This window comes from Chrysemys picta, chromosome 2 (genome assembly GCF_011386835.1).
Source record: "Chrysemys picta bellii isolate R12L10 chromosome 2, ASM1138683v2, whole genome shotgun sequence".
Taxonomy (NCBI): domain Eukaryota; kingdom Metazoa; phylum Chordata; order Testudines; family Emydidae; genus Chrysemys; species Chrysemys picta.
The window spans coordinates 49,683,253-49,706,075 of NC_088792.1; the positions used below are offsets into that span (position 1 = coordinate 49,683,253).

General features: G+C 42.4%; 1 protein-coding gene across 15 annotated transcripts in view; it reads left to right on the plus strand.

The window, feature by feature from the left end:
• The window catches only part of PPP1R9A (protein phosphatase 1 regulatory subunit 9A), a 240,395-nt gene that overhangs the window by 160,217 nt on the left and 57,355 nt on the right, over positions 1-22,823 (plus strand). For all 15 annotated transcript variants that reach the window (XR_010599140.1, XM_024101358.3, XM_024101355.3 and 12 more), the window contains exon 6: positions 14,996-15,131. Coding sequence is in view for 14 of the 15 variants with exons in the window: in XM_024101358.3 (XP_023957126.2) it covers positions 14,996-15,131 (136 nt within the window). In the remaining variant the exon portion in view is untranslated. The remainder of the gene's footprint in view (positions 1-14,995; positions 15,132-22,823) is intronic.

Here is a 22,823-nt window from a genome sequence, read left to right on the forward strand (position 1 = left end):
GAGGTCTCTTACAAACCCTAATCTTCTATGATTCTATGATCATTGGCTCCTTACAGGTCTCATTTATCAGGGAGAGGTTTGAGTTTTTACATTGTGCTATTTTTTAGCTTAAAATACTGAGTTTTCGCAGAAAGACTGGCTGAACACATCAGTGTCACAAATGAATAAAGAGGATTTTTAAAAATAATATACATATTTCAATGAAAATATTTTATAAGAATATACATGCACACTTACACAAAGCTTATGCCATTAGAACCCCTTCCTACTAATCAGGTATCTGATGAGAAGAAGGGATGGGGTAGAATTTGGTAGAACTGCCTTTCTGATTTTGCTTCATTTAAGAAAACTGTATGATAAGGACCCTCCAGTTTCCTCAATTCTAATTGTGTCCAAGGATCCATGGTCTATCTCACAGGGAAGCCCAGAAATGTATGAAATGTAATTAGCCAGGCTGCTTGGGATCAGGAGAGTGAGAAGATTTGCCAAGCTCCATCATGAAGTCTGTGACATAAACATCACACGCAATGTAACTTGCCAGGGCCTAACCTGTACTTGTTTTATGTTCTGCTTACTTCAGTGCACTGTGTTTGCTTTTAATTACTGAAAGCTAGACACATTCCTGAAACCCTCCCCTAACATCGCTCTTAGTGTAATGCCTTTTGAAGGTGAATTTCAGGATGCCAAAGGTTACTACCAACTTGAAAGTGTAGCTCTACCATAAACATAAACATTTGCTTATAGAGTACATTGGATCAATTATTGGTCTCTTAAAAACATTATTCATAAAAGAGGATTGCATATTTTGCTGTCATTTATATTCCCTCTTAGGCATGCAGAAGCCATGTCCGCTGGCTGTGATGCAAAGGAAAAAAAAATCCGTTTCATGGCAGAACTTGTCTCCTGTTTCAGTTGCTGTGACACAGTAGTAGGGTTACAGAACAATCTCTCATCCCACCTCTCTTTTGTGCACACACTTTCACTCCATCCTACACACCCTCCCTGGCCTTAGGAGAGCTTATGAGGATCATCTGGGACAGGACTCCTCTCCTTTCCACAGCTATTTGTGCCTGGATGCTGTAAGTATAGGGAAGATTCATGCTGGCATTTGAGCATCATCACTGCCTTAGCAGCTGCCATTAATGATTCACATCACTTAGGGGGGAGGGGAAAGGTTGGGTGCTGAGACTCCCAGGCAGGTAAAAAGAGTCAATACTGTTTCTGATTCCTACCTTCAGCCTCTCATGTTGCCAGGGATCACTAGTGCCCCATGCACAGTGCAAGTGATCTACAACCCCCTCCTTTTCAGGAGGAAATGAGATGGGAAGCTACACAAAACTGCAAACTGAGACACATTGGTGAGAAAATGTGGAGGTAGAACTCCCATGCTATCTATTAAAGATGTCTCTGTAGGAAATCCACATACCAACCTCTGATGGGAGAGATCACACACATACTGTTTAATGGAATTAAAGTTCTGCTTTAATTATTATGTATGTTACAGTGTTGACTTAATTAATTTTACATAATTGCTTTAATGAGCACTTTTTGGCCTCTACACCATCCAAGTGACCGCGTGTGAACTAACCAACCTAACTTTTAATGAGCACAGCTTTTTTTTCACGTCATGAATACAGCCCATACTGTGTGTACACATGTTTTCTCTGGGATGCCACACGAACACAGTTCTGTGTGTCTTCAACATTCCTTCCTCTTACAGCCCAAAGCATTACACACTGCCATTTTTCAAGTTGTCTAGCAAAATGCATTTTAGCCTTTGCATTGAGGCTTATACTTGATCGATCATGTGGAAGGACATTTATGAGAGGAGTGTAATTGAAACTACTTTCATAATTCTCACCAATAATTTGGTCACTGCGTCTTCAAAAAGCTAGTATAATGCTGATATATAGTGATTTCCCCCCTTTGAGCTTTATACACATTTTTGAATAGTCATGACAATGGAGGTTAGTGACCTAGAATAGATTCTTCAATATTGCTTCCAGAAAAATGTAACCAACCTTCTGTAACTAACATAGTAAAGAGATGGTGAAAACAAAGCCATGGCATCTATTTTTTAAACTGTTCCAGTTCAAGATAACCCCTCACACCCAGCAAATAAATCAAATAAAAACTTGAAGGAGCTGATGGGTTTCTATTATTTTAAATGTTATGCTATTCAGAAGAATTGCCATACCAGAATAGAAGACCATTAGTTCAACCAGTTTGGCATTCTATGTCTGGCAGCAGCCTATCTGCTTTACAGGAAGACATTCACCAACTGTACTCTGTACAATTTGTATAGTGGTGGTACTGAGAGTCATTGAACCAAACTGTAAACCCTGTATATATTGTAAACCACTTCAAGACAGGAGGTGTGGCAGCACCCCCAGCACTCCTAGTTCCAGCACTATGCTCTGCTATCCCTCTGCGGGAAAGGGAGCAGGGGGAGTTATTTCCTAATCCCAGCTGGCAAATAGTTTCTGACCGAAAGAATGAGAATTGGTAGCCCTTGTAAGAACATAAGAACGGCCATACTGGGTCAGAACAAAGGTCCATCTAGCCAAGAGTCCTGTCTTCTGACAATGGCCAATGCCAAGTGCTTCAGAGGGAATGAATAGAACCATAATCATCAACATCCTCTAGCAAAGAGTTCCACAGGTTGACTGTGCATTGTGTGAAGAAATACTTTCTTTTGTTTTAAACCTGCTGCCTATTAATTTCATTTGGTGACCCCTTGTTCTTGTGTTATGACAAGGAGTAAATAGCACGTCCTTATTTACTTTCTCCACACCAGTCATGATTTTATAGACCTATGTCATATCCCCCCTTAGTCGTCTCTTTTCCAAGCTGAAAAGTCCCAGTTTTATTAATCTCTCCTCATATGGCAGACGCTCCATACCCCTAATAATTTTTGTTGCCCTTTTCTGAACTTTTTCCAATTCAAATATATCGTTTTAGAGATGGGGCGACCACATCTGCACACAGTATTCAAGATGTGGGTGTACCATGGATTTATATAGAGGCAATATGCTATTTTCTGACTTATTATCTATCCATCCCTTTCCTAATGATTCCCAATATTCCGTGTTAGCTTTTTTGACTGCTGCTGCACATTGAGTAGATATATTCAGAGAACTATCCACAATGACTCCCAAAAACTCTTTCTTGAGTGGTAATAGCTAATTTAGACTGCATCATTTTATATGTATGGTTGGGATTATGTTTTCAAATGTGCATTACTTTGCATTTATCAACGTTGAATTTCATTTGCCATTTTGTTGCCCAGTCATCCAGTTTTGTGTGATCCCTTTGTAACTCTTTGCAGTCTGCTTTGGGCTTAACTATCTTGAGTAGTTTTGTATCATCTGCAAATTTTGCTACCTCATTATTTATGCGTTTTTCCAGATCATTTATGAATATGTTGAATAGTACTGGTCCCAGTACAGACCCCTGGGGGACACCACTATTTACCTTTCTCCATTCTGAAAACTGACCATTTATTCCTACCTTTTGTTTCCTATCTTTTAACCAGTTATTGATCCATGAGAGGACCTTCCCTCTTATCCCATGACTGCTTACTTTGCTTAAGAGTCTTTGGTGAGATACCTTGTCAAAGGCTTTCTGAAAATCCAACTACACTGTATCCACTGGATTCCCCTTTTCCACATGCTTGTTGACCCCCTCAAAGAATGCTAGTAGATTGGTGAGGCATGATTTCCCTTTACAAAAGCTATGTTGACTCTTCCCCAACAAATCATGCTCATCTATGTGTCTGACAATTCTGTTCTTTACTATAGTTTCAACCAGTTTGCCTTGTACTGAAGTTAGGCTTACCGGCTTGTAATTGCCAGGATCACCTCTGGAGCCTTTTTTAAAAATTGGCATCACATTAGCTATCCTCCATTCGTTCAACTTTAATATGGCAAGTCTAACTACAAATGTTATTTCAGCTCATGTAAATGTCAAGTCCTCTTTAATCTTGTGGAACTACTTAGCTCGCTAATATCCTGCATTAGAGAATTGCACAGTCTGATTTTACACTAGAGGTATTTTTTTTTAAATGCGTATTGTCTTTCAGTTTTACTGAGTGTCACCCTTCTCTCGTCTTTCTGGGGATGGGTTAAAGGGCAGTATCAGACCAATACCATTCGGTATAGTGGAGGGCCAGTTCTGCTATAGTTAAGGTTGGGATGTCCTTCCTGTTTAAAAGCCTGACTCCTCTAAGTACTTTAAAATTTGCACAATTACTGAGCTTAATTTGGAATTTGGTATGCCTCATGGGGGCACAGGCTTTGGGTAGTGATCCAGATTTGGGGCCATTTGATCGAAGGCTTCCTGAGTTACAACCCTGTGGGGAAAAACCCAGCTTTTCTGAAGGTGGATGAATTACCAACAACTTTTGTGCACACTTAGGACTCAAACCAGGGCTGAGATCCTTGCATCAGGATCTCAGACATTCAGGGGTTACCACCAACTAGCCCTTTCGGGGAAATCACATTACAGCATTATTTGAAGAAGTTAGGCACGTGCCTATCCAGAGAACCAATCAGTTCTAAGGCTCATGCACCACACTGATTACGCTGCATGTGCACGGAGAGAGAGAGAGAGGCTAAGGGAGATGAAAGCTAGCTGTAGCTTAGAGGACTTAATTACTCCAGGGGAGTGTTATAGGCATCAAACTTGAGCACTACCCAGGCACTGAGAGTTCACATCTAGCCCTGGGCAGATATCCTCTGTCAAAGGATTTCTTTATTATCGGGGAATGTAGTCTGACTAAAGCAGAAAGGAAGGTGCTCATACTGTATTTAGAAGGTGCTTAAACTATGTTTGAAATGACAGTAAATTACACATGCAAATGCTTGCTGGAAGGGGAGGGTGATTGGGGTGGAAGAGTAGGTGGAAGTGGGGGAAAAGGTTTGGAGCTGCAGTGAGGGGAGGGATGATCATGGGGAGGAGATAAAAGGGGCGTGTGTAAGTAGGAGAGGCTTGTGGGGGTCAGATGAGAAGGAGAGGGGTGGGGGTTTAAAAGAATGGGAGAGATAACTGGAAGCAGGTTTTAGGAGTGAGTCATAGGGGAACTGAGGGAGAATAGGGGCAGAGGCACCTGTCAGCCCCACATATCTCTTTCATGTGTCTGTCTGGATCAGGGGGGCTGCGTGTCTTAGGGGGGCTGAGCCTCTTTCCCTACCTTTATTTGTGTAAGTTTCTGGGGGACCCCACCTCCTCTAGGGGGCTCTGACCCCTCCATCATGCTATCTGGAGTGGTTCATGAACTTGGGCACCAACCTTAGGGCTGACTGTTACAAATCAGCACACAAACCTCAAACGGGCTGCGTGTTCTATCATTAGATTTCATCAACCTAGTATCAAGTGTGAACTCCTCAAGCACTATAAGAGCCTTAACATGGAGTCACAGACAGTCCTCTTGGGCACTCCAGTCTAGCTTGCCACCCAGGCAAGCCTGCCTTTGTGATAGATGGTCCCTTACACCAAAAATCACAACAATATTTAGGTTATTCCCAGTCCCAAAGAACCAGTCACTTACCCCATGTCATTTGTACCTTAGATCTCTCACCAAAGACAAAGCTTGTAGCCAATCCAGTACTAAACTAATTAAAGATTTATTAACTAGGAAAAAGAAATGATCATTATTTATAAGGTTAAAGCAGGTAAACATACACACAAATGAATTACAATTTTAAGTTTCAAAAAGTATTATAAGCTACTGTAATATACAAACTGTATATGTCTTTTAGGGCTAACCCAAGCTAAGCAGCTTGGGGATCCCATGCTTATGCTTAGAAATATTGCCCTCTCTAACTCCAAGCAACATAGTGGTACAGTTCTTTCTGATCAAGGATTTTTATTCCTTTCCCATAAAGTTCAAACTGTGATGTGATGAGGGTTTGTACACATCACCTCTTCATCGGTGTTGGAAGAGAAATCAACAAAGTCTTTTGTCCACTGATGCTCCACAATGGTTCATTTGGTGTCTGTCGGCCTTCTTTTGTTGGACAGGAGATAACACCTCTGGTGGTAAACTAGTATTTCACACTTGGTAATGCTTCTCTCATGACTCTGGGGGTTTCCAGTTGCATAGCAAACACTTCTATAGTTACAAAGCAAACACTTAACTATTACCTCATGACATGGAATACAGATATTATAAGTGAAATTAATGCATGTAGCAACTCACAAGCATTTCATAAAGTCCAAACACTAAACACATTCTTATAAACTTAACATGTATTTTAACAATGCTAACACACAGGTGAGCCAGGCTCGTTTCCAGCTACTTATTTGTCAGTGTTCAGTGAGGCCTAGGAGCCTTGGCATGAGCTGGCACATCCTCCATCTGTGTCCTCTTCATGTGAGCCAGGGTATGGCGGAGTTGCTCTTCTGGGGCATCTGAACCCCTCGCCCTGCCTCCTCTGTGTGTGGCAGGATCTGGGGGACCGCTACCCATCTACAGGGGGTCTAACACCCCTTTGACTCCCTCATGTGAGCTGGGATTTGGGGGACTTCCCCTTCTAAGGGCATCTTTGCCCCTTTTCTTGCCCTCCCCAAGTGCTATGGGGGGCAGGTCTTGTCCCTCTACAGGGGTTTGAAACCCCCGCCTCTCTGGGTGCGGAGCTTAGAGCAGGTATACTGGGAGCATGCAACAAGAATGCATTGCTCAGACTGAGGTGGGACATTGAGAATAGGCATGCTTGATGCATATCACAGGTTCTCTAGCACTGGTGAGGGGGGATGGGAACACTCACAGACATGAATGGAGCAGTTCACCTATCTCACAATGTATTCATCTCCATAAGGTGTTTACATTCAGATGCATATTGGGGTTGTACATATGGCCATGTCTTCCATGGCTGGCTACAACCCTTAGAATTGAGGAATACTTCAGAGAATATTGGTCAGCTGCATACTGTGTATTCAGGGAACACCAGTGTCTGCATTATGTCAGAATACTGACAGGTATGATGGGTAAGGAAGGACCTTGCCCACCATGGGGTAAACCAGTGTTTAAGCTTAAGCAATTGTTTATCGCGGACTATTGCATTTCCCAGGCTTAAACTAACATCTGCTTCTGTAGCATTTTTACACGTAGCTGACCCACTACTCAGGTCCCACACTAATGGACACTCTTAAATGAGAATAACTAATCTAAGTTAATTAACATCCAGTTTATCCTACTTTTACTTGACTTTCTCCTAGTCCTATTTAAAAGTCAGTTCAATGTTGTTTCATAATATAATTGTTTTAGGTCTTCGTGACTGTTTCATTTTCAGATTTTTTCTTATGTGAAAGTACATGAACTAGGATGTGGTAATTTGCTCATTCGCATAGAGAATCTAAAACTTCATGACCTCTGTAGTTTGAGGTTGACTTTTCTAAAAGAGTTTGATCTTATTCATGGAAAACTGTCACTAGATCTAGGTTATGTTGTTGCCACTAAATAGAAATCTCTCTTCCTACAGGGTTCTCGCCACATACAGTATTTGATGTAAAATGTGCCATGCTTGTTCGTAAATTGTTTTAAATGTGTTCTGAGGCAATGTTGTCTTCCTAGGTTTGCACAGAGGCAGACTGAAACAGAGGGCTAAATTCTGCTCTCTTCTAACAACGCACTTCACTGAAATCATCTGGTTTTCTCCATGTTATTTCAATGTACAAACCACTGCAGAACCCCTGTACTTTAAGTTGAAAAAGTTCGGGAAAGTAAGGTATTAAGTATGCTCAAAAGTATCATTGGGCTGAAAGAAATTTGAGAATTGTTGCCAGATTCAGTGGAATCCTTTCTTAACCTCCCAGGAGGGTTTTGTTTTTGTTTTTGAGATTTTTTTTTTAAACCAAAATAACTCAAAATGAATCTGAAAATACTAATGTTCTGCTTATACATTAGATGTAGCTTACTGAATAGTTTTAAATAAAATTGATTCTTTATTTCACCCTGTTTACAAACAGAAATCCTGATCCTGAAATGAACTTGTGCTCATGCTTAACTTTACACACTCTGAGTCTTCCCAATGGGAGTTAGGGTAGAATTTTTGGCCTTGTCTCCTATATATATATTTCATCTCACCCTTTTAAATTCCCCCATATTTTCTATCTCCCCATGTCCAAGGGTACAGTCAAATATTAATTATATTTCTAGCTCCAGACCTGTTTATTTTAACAACACCTTTTAGGAGAGTGTTTCACATCCAGTCATTGAGTAAGATGGGTCACTGTTAATATCAAAGTCAGTTCATGCCATGCATTTGGCAGCTGCAATGCTGTTTGTGCTGTTATGGCTCTTTGTGAATATCAGAAACAATTTACAACAACAAAACTAGCCACATTTGAAAATGGCCCAGATGTTTAGTATATAGCAAAGGTTAAACTTTGATTTATCTTACATCCAGAAACAGGGCTACTGTATAAACCGCTTCTTAAAGATGATGTGGCACATAGATTTTACATTTCTCTTCTATTTAATAACACTTTTGACCCTTAAGACTTAACATGCCAGTTCTAAAATACATGTGCCTAATTCTAGTGAACCAGTGATGGAAAATATATAATTAGTCACTTTTATTTAAGTATGTACAATATGCTTCAATGACTAATTTTCCGGGCAGTGATTCACAACCTTCTGCCTCTTTTTTCATATTTAAACACTTCTGGTTATGAAATTTTCTATCTTCATATTTAGAACTGGACTAGGTTTGAATATCTAATTAAACGTTTTAAAAACTCTCTCTCCATAGAAGCATTTATTGATAATTAAAGCTTTATACATCAAAAACATTATTTCATGTATATTAGAGAGTGTGATCTTTATTCTCTTTTTGGTGTCAAGCATTAGAAGGGTAGCCGTGTTAGTGTGTATCCACAAAAACAACGAGGAGTCTGGTGACACCTTAAAGACTAACAGATTTATTTGGGCATAAGCTACTCCTCTTTGTTTTTCTATTCTCTTTTTGTGACCTTTTACCAGTTATAGAAATGACTTTATTTTATTGCATTTAAGGAGATATTTTAAAACTGGGAATGTAACAAGGCAACTGATCTAAAATATCCTAATTTAGTTTAGTTTGTGTTCTGAAAACTGTAGTCACTAAAAACTGAACCTGTATTTTGGCAATTGACAATATCATTTCAAGAAAAAAACATTTAACACTGCTAAATATTTATTTTCTAACATATCGTCAGTCTGACTATGGCAGCAGATAATTCACTTAAATTCCTGTTTAAATTGTAGGAATGTAGAGTACTTGCTCTGTTTCTGTTTTGGAAAACAACTGGTAGATGCTTTGATGTCATTGTGTCAGGGTTTTATTTATGTATACACTAAGACCTTTATGTGTCATTGAGCAGACTTAATTTTGGTGTCTGTTTCAAGGCCTGAAAATAAATATAACAATAAACCATGAGTGCCTTCGGAAGGAGAGGAAAAATATATTATATTAACCTAAAATATATTATAATTACCTAAAATAACCTACCTTCATAAAAATGTCAGGACATTCAACTCCAGTATTTCAGGTCTAGTGTTGCCAGGTGTCTGGTTTTTGACCGGAATTCCCCGTCGAAAAGGGACCCTGGCAGCTCCGGTCAGCACAGCTGACCGGGCCATTAAAAAAGTCCAGTTGGCAGGGCTGGCAAACTCCAGTGGGAGTTGTAGGGGCAGCACCTGTGTGCGGAGACACCACGCAGACCTGCCTGGATGCCCCGACGCCTAGGAGCCGAGGGACACGTTGCTACTTCTGGGGAGTCACCTGAGATAAGCTCTGCCCAAGGCTCAACCCCCCTCCCGCACCCCAATCCCCTTCCCCAGCCTGGAGCCCCCTCCCACACCCAAACTCCCTCCCAGAGCCCGCACCCTGCACCTTTTCCTGCACCCCTGCGCCACCCTGGAGCCCCCTCCCAGACTCTGAACCCCTCATTTCTGGCCCCACCCTGGAACCCGCACCCCCAGCCAGAGCCCTCATCCCCTCCTGTACCCCAAACCCCTGCCCCAGCCCAGAGCCCCCTCCCACACTCCAAACCACTCAGTTCCACCCCCAGCCCAGAGCCCCCTCCTGCACCCCAAATCCCTCATCCCCAGCCCCATCCCAGCACCTGCACCCCAACCTCCTGCCCCAGCCCAGAGCCCCCTCCTTCACAAACCCCTCATTTCTGGCCCCACCCTGGAGCCCTCACCCCCTCCTATATCCCAATCCCCTGCCCCACCCTGGTAAAAATGAGCAAGTGAGTGAGGGTGGGGAAGAGCGAGTGACAGAGGAAGGGGGGATGGAGTGAACGGGGGGTGGGGCCTCGGAGAAGGGGCAGGCGTTTAGTTTTATGCAATTAGAAAGTTGGCAACCCTATTCAGGACCCTTCCTGGTCTAGAAGCAAGCACTTTCCAGTTGAAAACATAAATTCTCCCCTTTTCAGTGGTGAAAAATCTCCCATTTTTAGTCTCAAGAAGTCATGAGATCAGATTTTAAACCTATTGCTGGTGCAAGACTGCATATTGCACATCCTAGGCCTTCGGACAATGTACGTAATGGCTGTGTGAAGCTGTTATGGAGTTTTACGTCCCAAAGGAAGGGGATTATGGGGCAGAGGACAGTGAGGTGCATGATAAATGCTGTGTATTACATGGATCCACAATTTATTATATGGGTATTACTATCACATGTATATCTATCACAGGCGTCTTGGTGATATCCATCTAATAAAAGCCTGTTTAAGTTAGTTAGTTTAACCAGAATTAATTTTTGCTGTCTTTTCCCTTTACTTGTTGCTTCAGAGGACAGACTAATGCATGACAAACGTGGATGTTCTCCGTCTTTATTTACAAAAGCCATGTTAAGGATCCAGTGCTGCTTCCATTGAAGACTGAGAGTTTGGCCATTTTACAGTATTCATTTGGAGTAGTAGCAGGCCCTAAAACTATAGATCAGAAGTGACAGGACCAGGCTGTGCTTGGTGCCGTACCACTATGTGGAAGGGATAGGCCAGAGAGGCCACATGGGGGTGCTTTATCCCTCTGCCGTGGTTGGGTCACAGTGCCAGATTTAGTGACAGCAGGATCAGTGTGCCAGTTTGAGAGCTGGTTTGATGAGGGTTAAAATGCTGATTTGTATTCTGTTTCTGTCAGTGTTTCCTGTTGACATTAGAAAGCTAACTATGTTCTTTATGAATGGTTTGTTTTGGTCTCCAGCTTGGACTCTTGGACTCATCGTTTCAAATGGGGTCATTTTAGTCACCACTCTTTCCCCTTTGGAAGTCATCCTTGGCTACTTTGCTTCTGTGGTGTGCAGCATATCTCCAAATTGTATCCCTTTCTGCTAGTCTATGACTTCCTGGGTAGATTGGTTTAAATCAAAGTGATTTAAATCACTGGTTTTAAGCATGATTTAAATCAGCAAGTAAGAAACCTCAATTTAAATCGTGAATTTTAATTGTGTATTGTATTTGTACTTTTAGTTATTTTCTAAACAAAGGTTGATTTTCATTAGTTGGTACCAATTGAAACATATTGATTTGCAACTTGATATAGCCTTTCATTAGATTTGGTGCTTTTTTTTAGCTAACCCGGAGGATACACTGTACTGTACTGTACTTATTTAAGCAATTATATAGCTTAACTTATATTTGTTCAGATTCTTAATAGTTACATTTTTAACATATTAGAAAAGGGTGACTAATGCATCGTTTACTTGATGATAATTAATTTTTTACTTGTGATTTTTATCAAAGTCTATTTGGATGAAAATTCAAATTTGATTAAAATGCACAAAACATATTTTAAGTTTTTTTAAAAAATTATTAAATAAAAGTACATTAAAAGCACTGGATACATCAGAAGACAAGGTTTTTCAAAACATGTTTTGCACTTAAACAAAGGAAGTATGACTTGTAGTTATGAATTGAACTGATTGTTTCTGATCATCATGTCCTTCCAGATTTTAGAGCTTGCAGATCTTGCCCTCTCACACTTAGTTTGCATTCATAGATTGGAAAAGGAAAACAAGTTTTCCTGCTTTCTCAACTCCCAATTGGTCTCTGAACTTTGGCTGGACTAGTCATTGAACTGAGCTAGTTGAATAAACTGAAATGAAGAAAATATTCTTTCTGCACCTGCAAAAGAGGCTACTGCTGTCAAAAGCTGGTTTAGCATTTCAACAAACCCTGAATCCAGGTGTTTAGCCCGTGATTTCCACCAGTTCAGTGGGTTGACTTCCTTTAAAACTTGGCATCAAATATGTACTGCTTAATATTATTTTATGTATTTAATAATTATAATAAGTTTAGGTCTTAACATAGGTTGTCAATTTCAGAGTAATTTTAAATAGGTTTATTTAAAAAAAATAATGCTATATTTCCTTTAAATACAAAAATACAATTTAAATTAAAAAAAATCTGTTGTTTTTTTAATCATGGATTTTTATCCACCATGGTCTGACAGATTACTTGGCATAGGGAATGGGCTTGGGTTTATCCACTCATGGGACCTTGTCTTACACAGATGCCAAATTCCAAATGACTTTCAAGAATGCACAGTGCCATCTAATACAAATTAAATTTTTCCTCTTACATAGAATATAATGCACCCTCCAGTGTTTTATATATGTTCATCTTTTGCCCCACATGTTTAGGGAACAACTAAATCACCATATGGAATGTCTCAGTGGCCTGATTTTGCTTTACAGATCTGCATAATGTTTTTCAGCTGTAAGCAGCTAATCCTCTTTCTAGCATGTTAAGAACATACTCTTCTAACTTCGATTCATTTAAACTCCTAAGTGTTTCTCACTTGTTTATAACATTGGTATTATAGTGTGATTATCTGTCTTTACTACTGTAATACACGGAGCATCTAATTACAGTACCTCCAATGTACTGGAAAAAAATCTGTGTTACAACCAAAGCTCATCCTAAAATGTAATTGCTGAAAACTAGATCTGAAAGCAGCGGGTTTCAACCAAAGCAAGGGAAACTTGAACAGAGAATAAGTTTTGAACCTGCAGCAAAAACAAACTTTGGGAGAATAGTGTAGTGACAGAGTTTCATGAAATAACAGGAAAACTTAAATGCACTTTGAATTAAGAAAATAGCATAAGTATCATCTAGAAATGTATCCATGGGAAAAGATGAAAATCCAGAAGCCAAACTGATTGGACAAAAACATAGAGACCGATTCTCCACTTTAGTGGGGGTGGGATAGGGGCCACAAAGGTGTATATAACAAGCAGGAAATGCAATGCAGGTGGGGAAGGATAGAACAGTGGCTCTATAGTACACTCCATTCCCCATAAGCCCACAGAAATCTCTCTCTGCTACTACCATGTGCCTGGTTTTTTGCAGGCTTGTGGGAGGAAATGTGCTGCAGTTATTGAATTGGAAGTGATGATTACTCCTTCGTGAATTCTGCGCCAAAAATTAAAAATCTTGTGCACAATATTTTAAAATTCTGCATATTTTATTTGTCAAAATAACACTATATAATAATGCCAGTTTCAATTGTTTTGGTGATTTATTTCAAAATACCTGTCAGCAACTACATTAGAACCTCAGAGTTAAGAACACTTTGGGAATGGAGGTTGTTCGTAATTCTAAAATGTTCATAACTCTGAACAAAAAGTTATGGTTGTTCTTTCAAAATTTACCACTGAACATGGACTTAATACAGCTTTGAAACTTTACTGTGGAGAAGAAAAGTGCTGCTTTCCCTTTTCTTTTTTAAGTAGTTTTCATTTAACACAGTACTGTACTGTGCTTCTTTTTTTTTTCCGTCTCTGTTGCTGCCTGATTGTGTACTTCCAGTTCCAAATGAAGAGTGTGGTTGACTGGTCAGTTCGTAACTCTGGTGTTCATAACGCTGAGGTTCTACTGTATAGCTGTAACAATACAGATACAAAATAAATTCCCCCAGGAGTAGAGAGTTAAAGAAAGCTCTATGACAGCCCAGTTCCTGTTTCTCTGCCCCGCCCCCCCATAGCCCAGCCGCGTGTTGCCCTCCAGCCCAGACACTCACACCCCTTCCTCCTCACCTAGCCACACACCCCAGTGCAGACACTTGCACCACCTCCTCCCAGAACCCAGCTGCATCCCTCCCAGCCCAGACACTGCACCCCCTACCCTCCACAGCCCAGCTGTTGGGTCCCCCCAGCCCAGACACTGCACCCCCTACCCTCCACAGCCCAGCTGCAGGGTCCCCCCAGCCCAGACATTCGCACCTCCTCCCCCCACCCCGAGCTTAACTGTGGGGCACCCCCCCGCCCAGACACTTGCACCCTCTGCCCCCTCCCACAGCCTACCTGCTGGATGCCCCCCCAACCCACTCTCACACATCCCCTACCCCCCAGAGCCCAGGGATCCAGAGGGAGAAACAGTCTGATGCTGGGTCCCAGGCTTGTGTGGAGTTTCCTGCACGCTGCCTCCTTCCTTTGGGGTGTGCCATTAACTGCAGTTGCTGGAAGCCCTCCAGCTCCCTTCTCCTTTCCCTCAGCAGTGTCTTCTATTTGCGAGCTGGGGACCCAGGCTCTGCAGGGTCTAGGTGCCCCTAGTAGTGGCCAGCAGCTCTGCAGCCCATTTCTGGGCGGGGGAGGAGAAAATTCTGTGCAGAATATTAATTTCTGTGTAAATTCTGCATTGCACAGTGGCACAGAATTCCTTCAGGAGTAGATTATGTATGTAACAAATTTGCCCTGCTCTGGGTCTAAGTCCATGGGGTTCACACTCTGTAGAGGGGTAATTTGGAGCCAGACTTCACGAGCATTGTTAGTGGTGTTGTTTTTTTAACACAGTATTGTACTGTACTGTACCTGGTCACACCATGTCTGGTATATATTGTTTCTTCTCTGGCAAGAATAGTCTACATAGTGGGCTTTGCATATGGTCATGGTCACAGCCACATCAGATATTTTGCACAGTTAATGTACATCTGGCTCTGTCCAAAAATCAAACAGAGCTTGAGAAAGGACTGAAGAATAATCTTGTTCAATAATGTTTTATGCAGGTTTGTAATTGGACGAGAAAAGCCAGGACAAGTAAGTGAGGTTGCTCAGCTGATTAGCCAGACCCTAGAACAAGAGCGTCGCCAGAGAGAGCTCCTGGAACAGCATTATGCACAGTATGATGCAGATGATGATGAGGTAATATACTTGTTAGCATTTCTCCTATTCATTACTTCATAATGTTCCCTTTTCGATTTCCAGATCATTTTTTCTAACGTGCTTTGAGATAATGGTGAGTGGAAGCAGTGTCATATGAAAGCTAAATCTATTGTACTATGCCTGTAAAAACATACACCTGTTTTACTAATACATATATTCCTATGGTTCTCAAAAATGTAACCATGCCCATACTGAAGTGCATATGTATTTTAATCAATATAGATCTTTAAGACTGCTTCAACTTGGGGCTGTGATGCACTAGCCAGCACAATAGCCAGGGCCGGCTTTAGGAAGTGCGGGGCCCAATTCAAACAGTTTTGACGGGGCCCCAGCAGGGATGACTAAAAAAAAAGCCACTTAAAAAGAACCCTTTCATTTCTTCCATGTATTATTTACTTTCCATGACTATATAAATAATAACAAAATTATATATTAATTAGCTGATTTTCACTTTCATATTAGGAAAATAATTCATGTTTTGATAGTTGTACAACTGACTTTCTTCAATAATGTTTATTTTATTAAAATTTATAAAATATTTCCTTATTAATATAAAATTGTGCCCTCCTCCCCCCACAGCGCCTCCCGGCCCACGGAAACAAACTCTGCTTCCCCAGCGTCGCCCCGCCGAAACAGCTGTGGGCCAAAAAGGAAGAAAAGGAAGGTTTGGGGGTGGGGGGTGACATAGGGTGACCAGATCACAGCAGTAAAATAGGACCCTACCCCTCCCCGCTCGGCCCCACCATCACACCCCTCTTCACCCCCTAGCCCCCCGCTGGCTTGCTGTGTCCCTCCTAGTCAGTCCCCCACCCACCACTTGCCTCCTTTCACCTTCTCCCTCCCCCGCCAGAAACCCCCATGCCCGCCCCTAGAACCCCTGCTGGCTCATTGCTTGCCTCTTTGCCCACCCGCCGCTTGCCCACCCGCTCGCCGCTTGCCCCCCCCCCCAGTATAAAGCCTCATTCAAAGACCCAGGGGTCACTATATTACTGCACACAGCAGTCAATCAGTGCAGTTGAAGATAAATCTCTGCATTATGCATTTTTGTATAACTTTTATATGACTTTGTATTGAACCTTGGTAATGTTATAGCTGGCCCCTAAGGTAGTATAATTAAGGTAAAAGAAAAATGTCTTTTTGCTAGAAGTAGAATAAGTTCTTCCCCCACTTTGTAATCAATTGACCTGTTGAATGAATGAGGTGTGAATGAGGAAGGTGTGGAAGGCAGGCACTTCCAGACAGCTGCAACCCTTGGAGAGGGGCTGGGAGCCAGCCAAGGAGAGCTTTGCCCAGGGCTGAGTGGGACAGAGTTTGGGTGCAGGCTCCAGGCTGGGGCACGGTGTGGGGTGCAGGATGGGTGGAAGGGTGCAGGCTCTGGGAGGGAGTGCGGAGGGGTGGGTGCAGGCTCTGGGACAGAGTTTGGGGGCCAGAGAGGGGGTGGTGGGTGCTGGGGGTGGAGGGGACTGCCATCACATGTGGCTTCCTTCCTCCCCTGCTGCCCCTCACCAAAGCCTCGATGGGGGATGGGGCTGCCTCTTGCCCAGTGTTTGCAGGAGTGGTGGCTGGGGGGAAACCCAGTCAAACTCTGGTTTTACTCTTTCATTGATGGGTCACTTTAACCACTTACAAACCCCTTCCCGCCTCTCTCACCCCCCTTTTCTACTGGGCTTGTTTGATCTTTTCGGTGGAGCCAGATGAAAACCATAAACCCCAGAGAGAGCAACAGGCTGGAAGACTAGACTGAACCCACCACCCACCCAGCCTAGTCCATCCCAGAGCCCAGGACTGAGGGCAAATGTCCCCTCACCCCCGGGCCACCTGCTTCCACTCCTGGCCTCTCCTAGCGCTGCCAGCGATTCTGTGTGGCTGCATTGGGTGGGATTTCAACTGGACCCCCCCCCCGCTAAATTCACCCCTGTTTTGCGACCACTCTGCACCAAGAGCACCTTCCTTCCCTGCCCTAGAGCTGCTGGATGGCTAGAAAGCTGAGCTGGGTGTTTGATCGATCCGGAATATTATCGTGCCCCCCCCCAAAAAAAACCTTAATGTTCACACAGCTTGGGGGGGGGGGGGATATTCCTCCCCCCCAAGCCGATCTATTTTATTGTTGCAGGGCAAACAAAGGAGCCAGAGTTTAATGGAAATATTCAGCCCCTACAGTGGTCTTGCAGCAGGGGAAGCAGAGTTGATGGAAAGGGAACTGGTTTGGATAGGAGCCCCCGTCCCCCTCCTTTGCAAAATAATTTGGGGAGGGGAATCAGATCACTCCGTGCCTCAGTTTCCCCTCTCTCGGGGGAGAAGGGAGAGATAAAAGTCTCAGCCTGCCGTGTTGCAGACCTTTCGCATTCTCCCCTCTTGATGTATTTGATTTCCTCCTCCAAACCTCCCTCTCTCTCACCTGGAATTCACAGCACTAAGTACTGGATCGGGGCTTTCTTCCTGGGTTACATGATCCCGAGTTTAGTTTTGAAACAGACACAGGCAGGCACAAACTCACCCTCAAACAGCAACACCACCGAAAACCACAAAACCAACCCAATATTACAAACTTAGGGGGAATCACGGGGTCAAACACTCACCGACCGAAGCCCCAGCAGCTGCTAAGGTGAGTGAGGTCCACTGCCGAGATTCCTGTCTCCCACCGGACCGAAGCCCCCTAGGTGTCTCCTCCAGGTGAGTGCGGGGGGAGGGGGGGAGGGAGGGGAAGGCTGCAAAGCACATGTGCCTTCTCCTCCCCTCCTGACCTGCAACAGTCCCCGCTGCCTCTGCCTCAGCTCCCGCCCCCCACCAGCGTCTCTCTCGTTGCCTAGCAGCAACAGCTGCTGCTTCCAGGAGAGCCAGGGAGCTTTGCTTTAGGTAGAGACGCTGCGCGGGGCCCTCTTAGGGGCGGGGCCCAATTCAGGGGAATCGGTGGAATCGGCCTAAAGCCGGCCCTGACAATAGCTGGTGTATATGACTATGAATCTCATGAATGCCTGGTAGGAATCTTGTCCTGCTGTTGCATAGGACAAGATTCCTAAATCCTCTGCTCCAAGTTGGAACAGCTTAGTAGCGCAGGGCCAGATTTGGTCTAGATTTTCTATACAGTCAGTCAAAGAGACACTTGGGTACTGCTATCTATCTCTCCACCAACTCTAATTGTTTCTTTACCGATTTTAGCATGTGTCCTTCTTCAGGAACAAAGTCACTTACTAAGTTTTTCAGCATGTATTTAAAATAATCCTTTTGTTCGAGGAGAGTGAACATCAAGTTGATTGACACTTCTGTAAGCATTGCTCTTTTGTTGAGGTGTCTGCTGTGTCTATATTAAGGAAAGGAGGTTGGTTTGCTAATACACTGAAGCATTATTCTCTCTCTGGGAAAATGATTATTTTTTATCTTCCAGTAATTAATTTTTTGGGGTTTCTGTAGAGAGATGCATGAGGGCAATTGTTCTTTATCATCCTCAGCCTCCATTAAATGAACTAGTAAGAAGGGTTCTTTTGAAACTTCCATCTAATCTATTTTTTTCCTTTTTGGGTATCTGATGGACCCCCACGAGTTAGAATGCAGATTAACTCACACCACATACAGCCTTTACTGAAATGCATGTTCAGAGTCCTCCTGTTTACATCTGCCAACACCCACAATGTACACATATACTCATTCTGACACCAACAGGCTTTAGCCATACAATCCCCCTAATTTCTCCCTAGCCCCTTAAAATGCTCCTCTCCCAACCTCTGATGATAAGACAAAAAGCAATGGGCTTAAATTGCAGCAAGGGAGGTTTAGGTTGGAGATCAGGAAAAACATCCTAACTGTCAGTGTGGTTAAGCACTGGAACAAATTGCCCGGGGAGGTTGTGGAATCTCCATCATTGGAGGTTTTTAAGAACAGGTTAGACAAACACCTGTCAGGAATGGTCTAGTTATTATGTAATCCTGCCTTGAGTGCAGAGGACTGAACTAACTGACCTACTGAGGTCCCTTCCAGTCTATGATTCTATGATAAACATCTGTTGCCTGAAAGAAATCTGTTTCTCACCTTTTGGTGACCAGCCCCAAGTCACAGACCTTAAGAACATCATTTTCAGTGTATATATATAACTCCTTACATTATCCGTGCTTACATTTCACAGTGATTATGAGGACCAGTGTGACACAGGCTTTCAGTAGAGATCTTATATGACTGTTTGGTGAACTAGTACGTAGTACCAGACCCAGGGGATCCCTTAAATACCCCAGGGCCCTCTGCCAGTTGTCACCAAGAGATCCCTGAGTCACAGTTGGTGTTGGTAATTCCGTTGGTGACACTGTTTCCTTTGAGTCAATTCTGACCTAATGCCCCAAGAATGGCGTTAGAAAGTACTGTGTTGTTGGAGGTGCCTTATTTCAGGTGGGACCTGCTGCAAAATTGCCTCATCTCACTATTGTTTTGTCATTATCCTTTCCCTCCTCCCTTTTGTTTTATTTAGGCTTGGCAGAATTTGGTTTTTATTTTTTTATAATTTCAATGGATAATATTGATGTTTATTTTTAAGCATTTTTCTATTTTTAATCTATTTAAATTTTCATGTGTATGCAAAATTATGGGTTTTAAGCATTTTTTATTTTTATAGATTTTTATAGATTTAAATTTTCACAGTTGTGGGAAATTGAGGGGATCAGACAATAATTATTTAATGACAGTAAATGTTAAGATTCAAAAAGTTAAGTCTTTATAACCATTTAAACACAAATTGTCAACATCCCAAGTCAAGGTATACAAAATAGATTGCTTATTAGAACTTGATTTAAGCATTTTAAGCAGCATTTTTCTTACTTTGCCTATCTATAGGTTTCTGTTACTATCAATGGAAATATTTTGTTGTCGGTTTACGTGTGTGTGGTGAAATCGCCGTTTACTGACATGTACTGATAAAATCTAATCCTTCCAAGTGTGTTTTATTCCATCCACCTGTTGCATTTTGTCATAAACCATTGAAGACGATCACCGCACCTTAAGCGGGGTGGGCGGGGGGGGGGCGGTCTGGCTCGCCAGGCAAAGGGATACACCTCTTTAAGGACAGAGAGGCACAGACGTTGCTACAGATGCAGAGTGGGTCATCAAGGGGACACTAACTCATCCCTAGGTAACTGGAAGAGTGGGGAGATTATGTAGGGGAAAAGTCCTTTTTCACCAGGACCAAGCAGGGCAGCAGCTGCCCTCTTATCCTTGAAAGTGGTGAAATATCAGTGGTGAAATATCAGGATCTGCTGTGGGCATTGCGCTAGCCATTCCTTCCTGGGGAGTGGGAGGACTAGGGAGGAATTTTTCTCTCATTGACAGATTGGCCAAGGCAGAGTGAGTTTATTTTGTCTTCCCTACAGTGGATTTGGGGACAGGGAGCTTAGTTGGGGCGAGCATGGAATGGGAGTTAGGCTATGATGTCGCAACTCATTATGTAAGTGTGGGATGGCTGTCCGGAGCAGGTACTCTGTGGGGAATGGAATAGTGATCAAATAAATAGTTTTGTAAAGGATTTAAAGAAGGTGTTTTTTAAAGGAGAGAAAAGGGGGTTTGGGGCTCCTATGACTGTCACGGAAGGGAGGCAACCCCCCCTCCTTTATAGCCTACCTTGCCCCTCATTCAAGGGAGAGGATGGTAAGGTCCCAGGAGAGGGGCTGCTGGGGATCTGCGGGGCAGGGAGCTGACAGAAGCCCCCAGGGTAGATATTGAATTGATCGTGGAGCTACCTGCACTGTACACTTTTATCTGCCGGGTACTCCCAGACAGTTAATAATAAAGTTGCGCTCTAATTAAACCACTTCCACTAATTAAACCACTTCCAATGTCTCCTGTTCTTCTGGTATAGCTGGACAGTAGCTGTCACATTCCTTCTTTGCAATAGCTGTATTTCATGGTGAATGATATGCAAGCTCTGTAGCAACCTTGCAAATTTCTACTCACCCACTTGCTATGGACAAGTATTTTTGTGTTTTATTGACAGATGAGTAAAATATCATTAGTTTTTTTTTATTACATCAATGGTCTGAATAGATTTTCAGTTTTTATCCTTATTTTATCAGTGTTCAAAGAAACATGAAGAACCAGTTTAGAAAATGACATGACTTAGATGAAGAAGCAAAATATTATTATGTTATGTGCATTAATATCCAAATACCAAAAGATTGTTTTTAAATGGGGACAAATTGTTAAGCAAATCCAGTGTTTCCAATTGTAATAACTAGAAATGTTGTTGTGAAAGTGGTAGTTGACACCACTCCAGTATACATCAAGTGTCCTGCACGTGATGAGCTGAGTGCAAGCTGTCAGAAAACATTGATGAAGAGGTAGCATTAAACTATGTCCATAGTCCATTAAATACCATTTCATCACTGTTGGAGACTTGTAGATAAACAAAAGATTAAGCCTGAGTGTGCTCTTAGTTATGCTCGTTGGACAATTAGTCCCGATTTCCCCCAGTGTACATGAGAAGAGAGTCAGGGCCACTCTATTTATCATCTGTGCTATCAGGGCCGCCCGGGCGGGGGGGAGGGGGGGCAAGTGGGGCAATTTGCCCCGGGCCCCGCAGGGGCCCCCACGAGAATATAGTATTCTATAGTATTGCAACTTTTTTTTATGGAAGCGGCCCCCGAAATTGCTTTGCCCCAGGCCCCCCTGAATCCTCTGGGTGGCCCTGTGTGCTATTAAGCAATATGAATTAATATGTTTTCCATTTAAGATGGAAAAATACAATAGAGTTACTATTCATGTTTTTAAAGATGATTTTATGGTATTATCTGCTGCAGTGTACAGCAAAATTGAATGAATAATATCAAATGAAATCCACCCTGATATAGAGAGCTAGCAAAAGGCTGATTTACCACTTAAGAGCCTGGTTTTCCATAGAACTTAAGTGTTGAATAGGCCTTTTGCTGACCTAGTTGTATAGGGGAGAATTTCAGCCATCATGAAGACAGTATGAACTGAACTTTTGCCGTCAGAGTGCATAATATAACTTCTCATTTCGCTACCGTACAGAAGAATTTTTTTATTTTTTGTTGTCAACCATTTTAGACAACTGAGAGAGAATTTCAAGGAGCCTCAGGCACTACAATAACAATTGTTATTGTAAAAAGGTTTGTTATTTTGAAGCAAATAACTTTTGTCTGCGCTTTGCTGCTTCTTTTACACTAATTACATTTTCATGTATGGCTTATTAACTTCACACAGGGTCTGAACAACCTAATAGTAGTTTTATGTGACATAACAGGCAGCAGACTTTATTACTCAGACAGTGTATATTCATGACATATACATCAGGTATTCCCTTAAATTGCCATGTTGTATTTTTTTAAACACAATTTTTGCATTATTTAGTTACTTAATTATAAGGGTGCAATCCTGCCTTTTGTGAAGTCATTAGCAGAACTCCCACTTATTTGAGAGAGGGCATGAATGGGCCCGTTGTCACAAATGATATTACACTGCCGTTGTCAGGTTCTATACTTTGTTCAAATACCAGCCTATGGCCTTGTCTGTACTAGAGAACTCAGGTGTTTTTGCTTCAAACAATTGTTTTGCATCAACTGAAGCAGAAATAATTGTGTGGATGCACACAAACCAACCTCAGTTGGTGTAAAATTTTCCTTTGTGTCTACACAAGTGCTGCCTTACACCTATCTGTTCAGAGGGGGGGTGAATGTC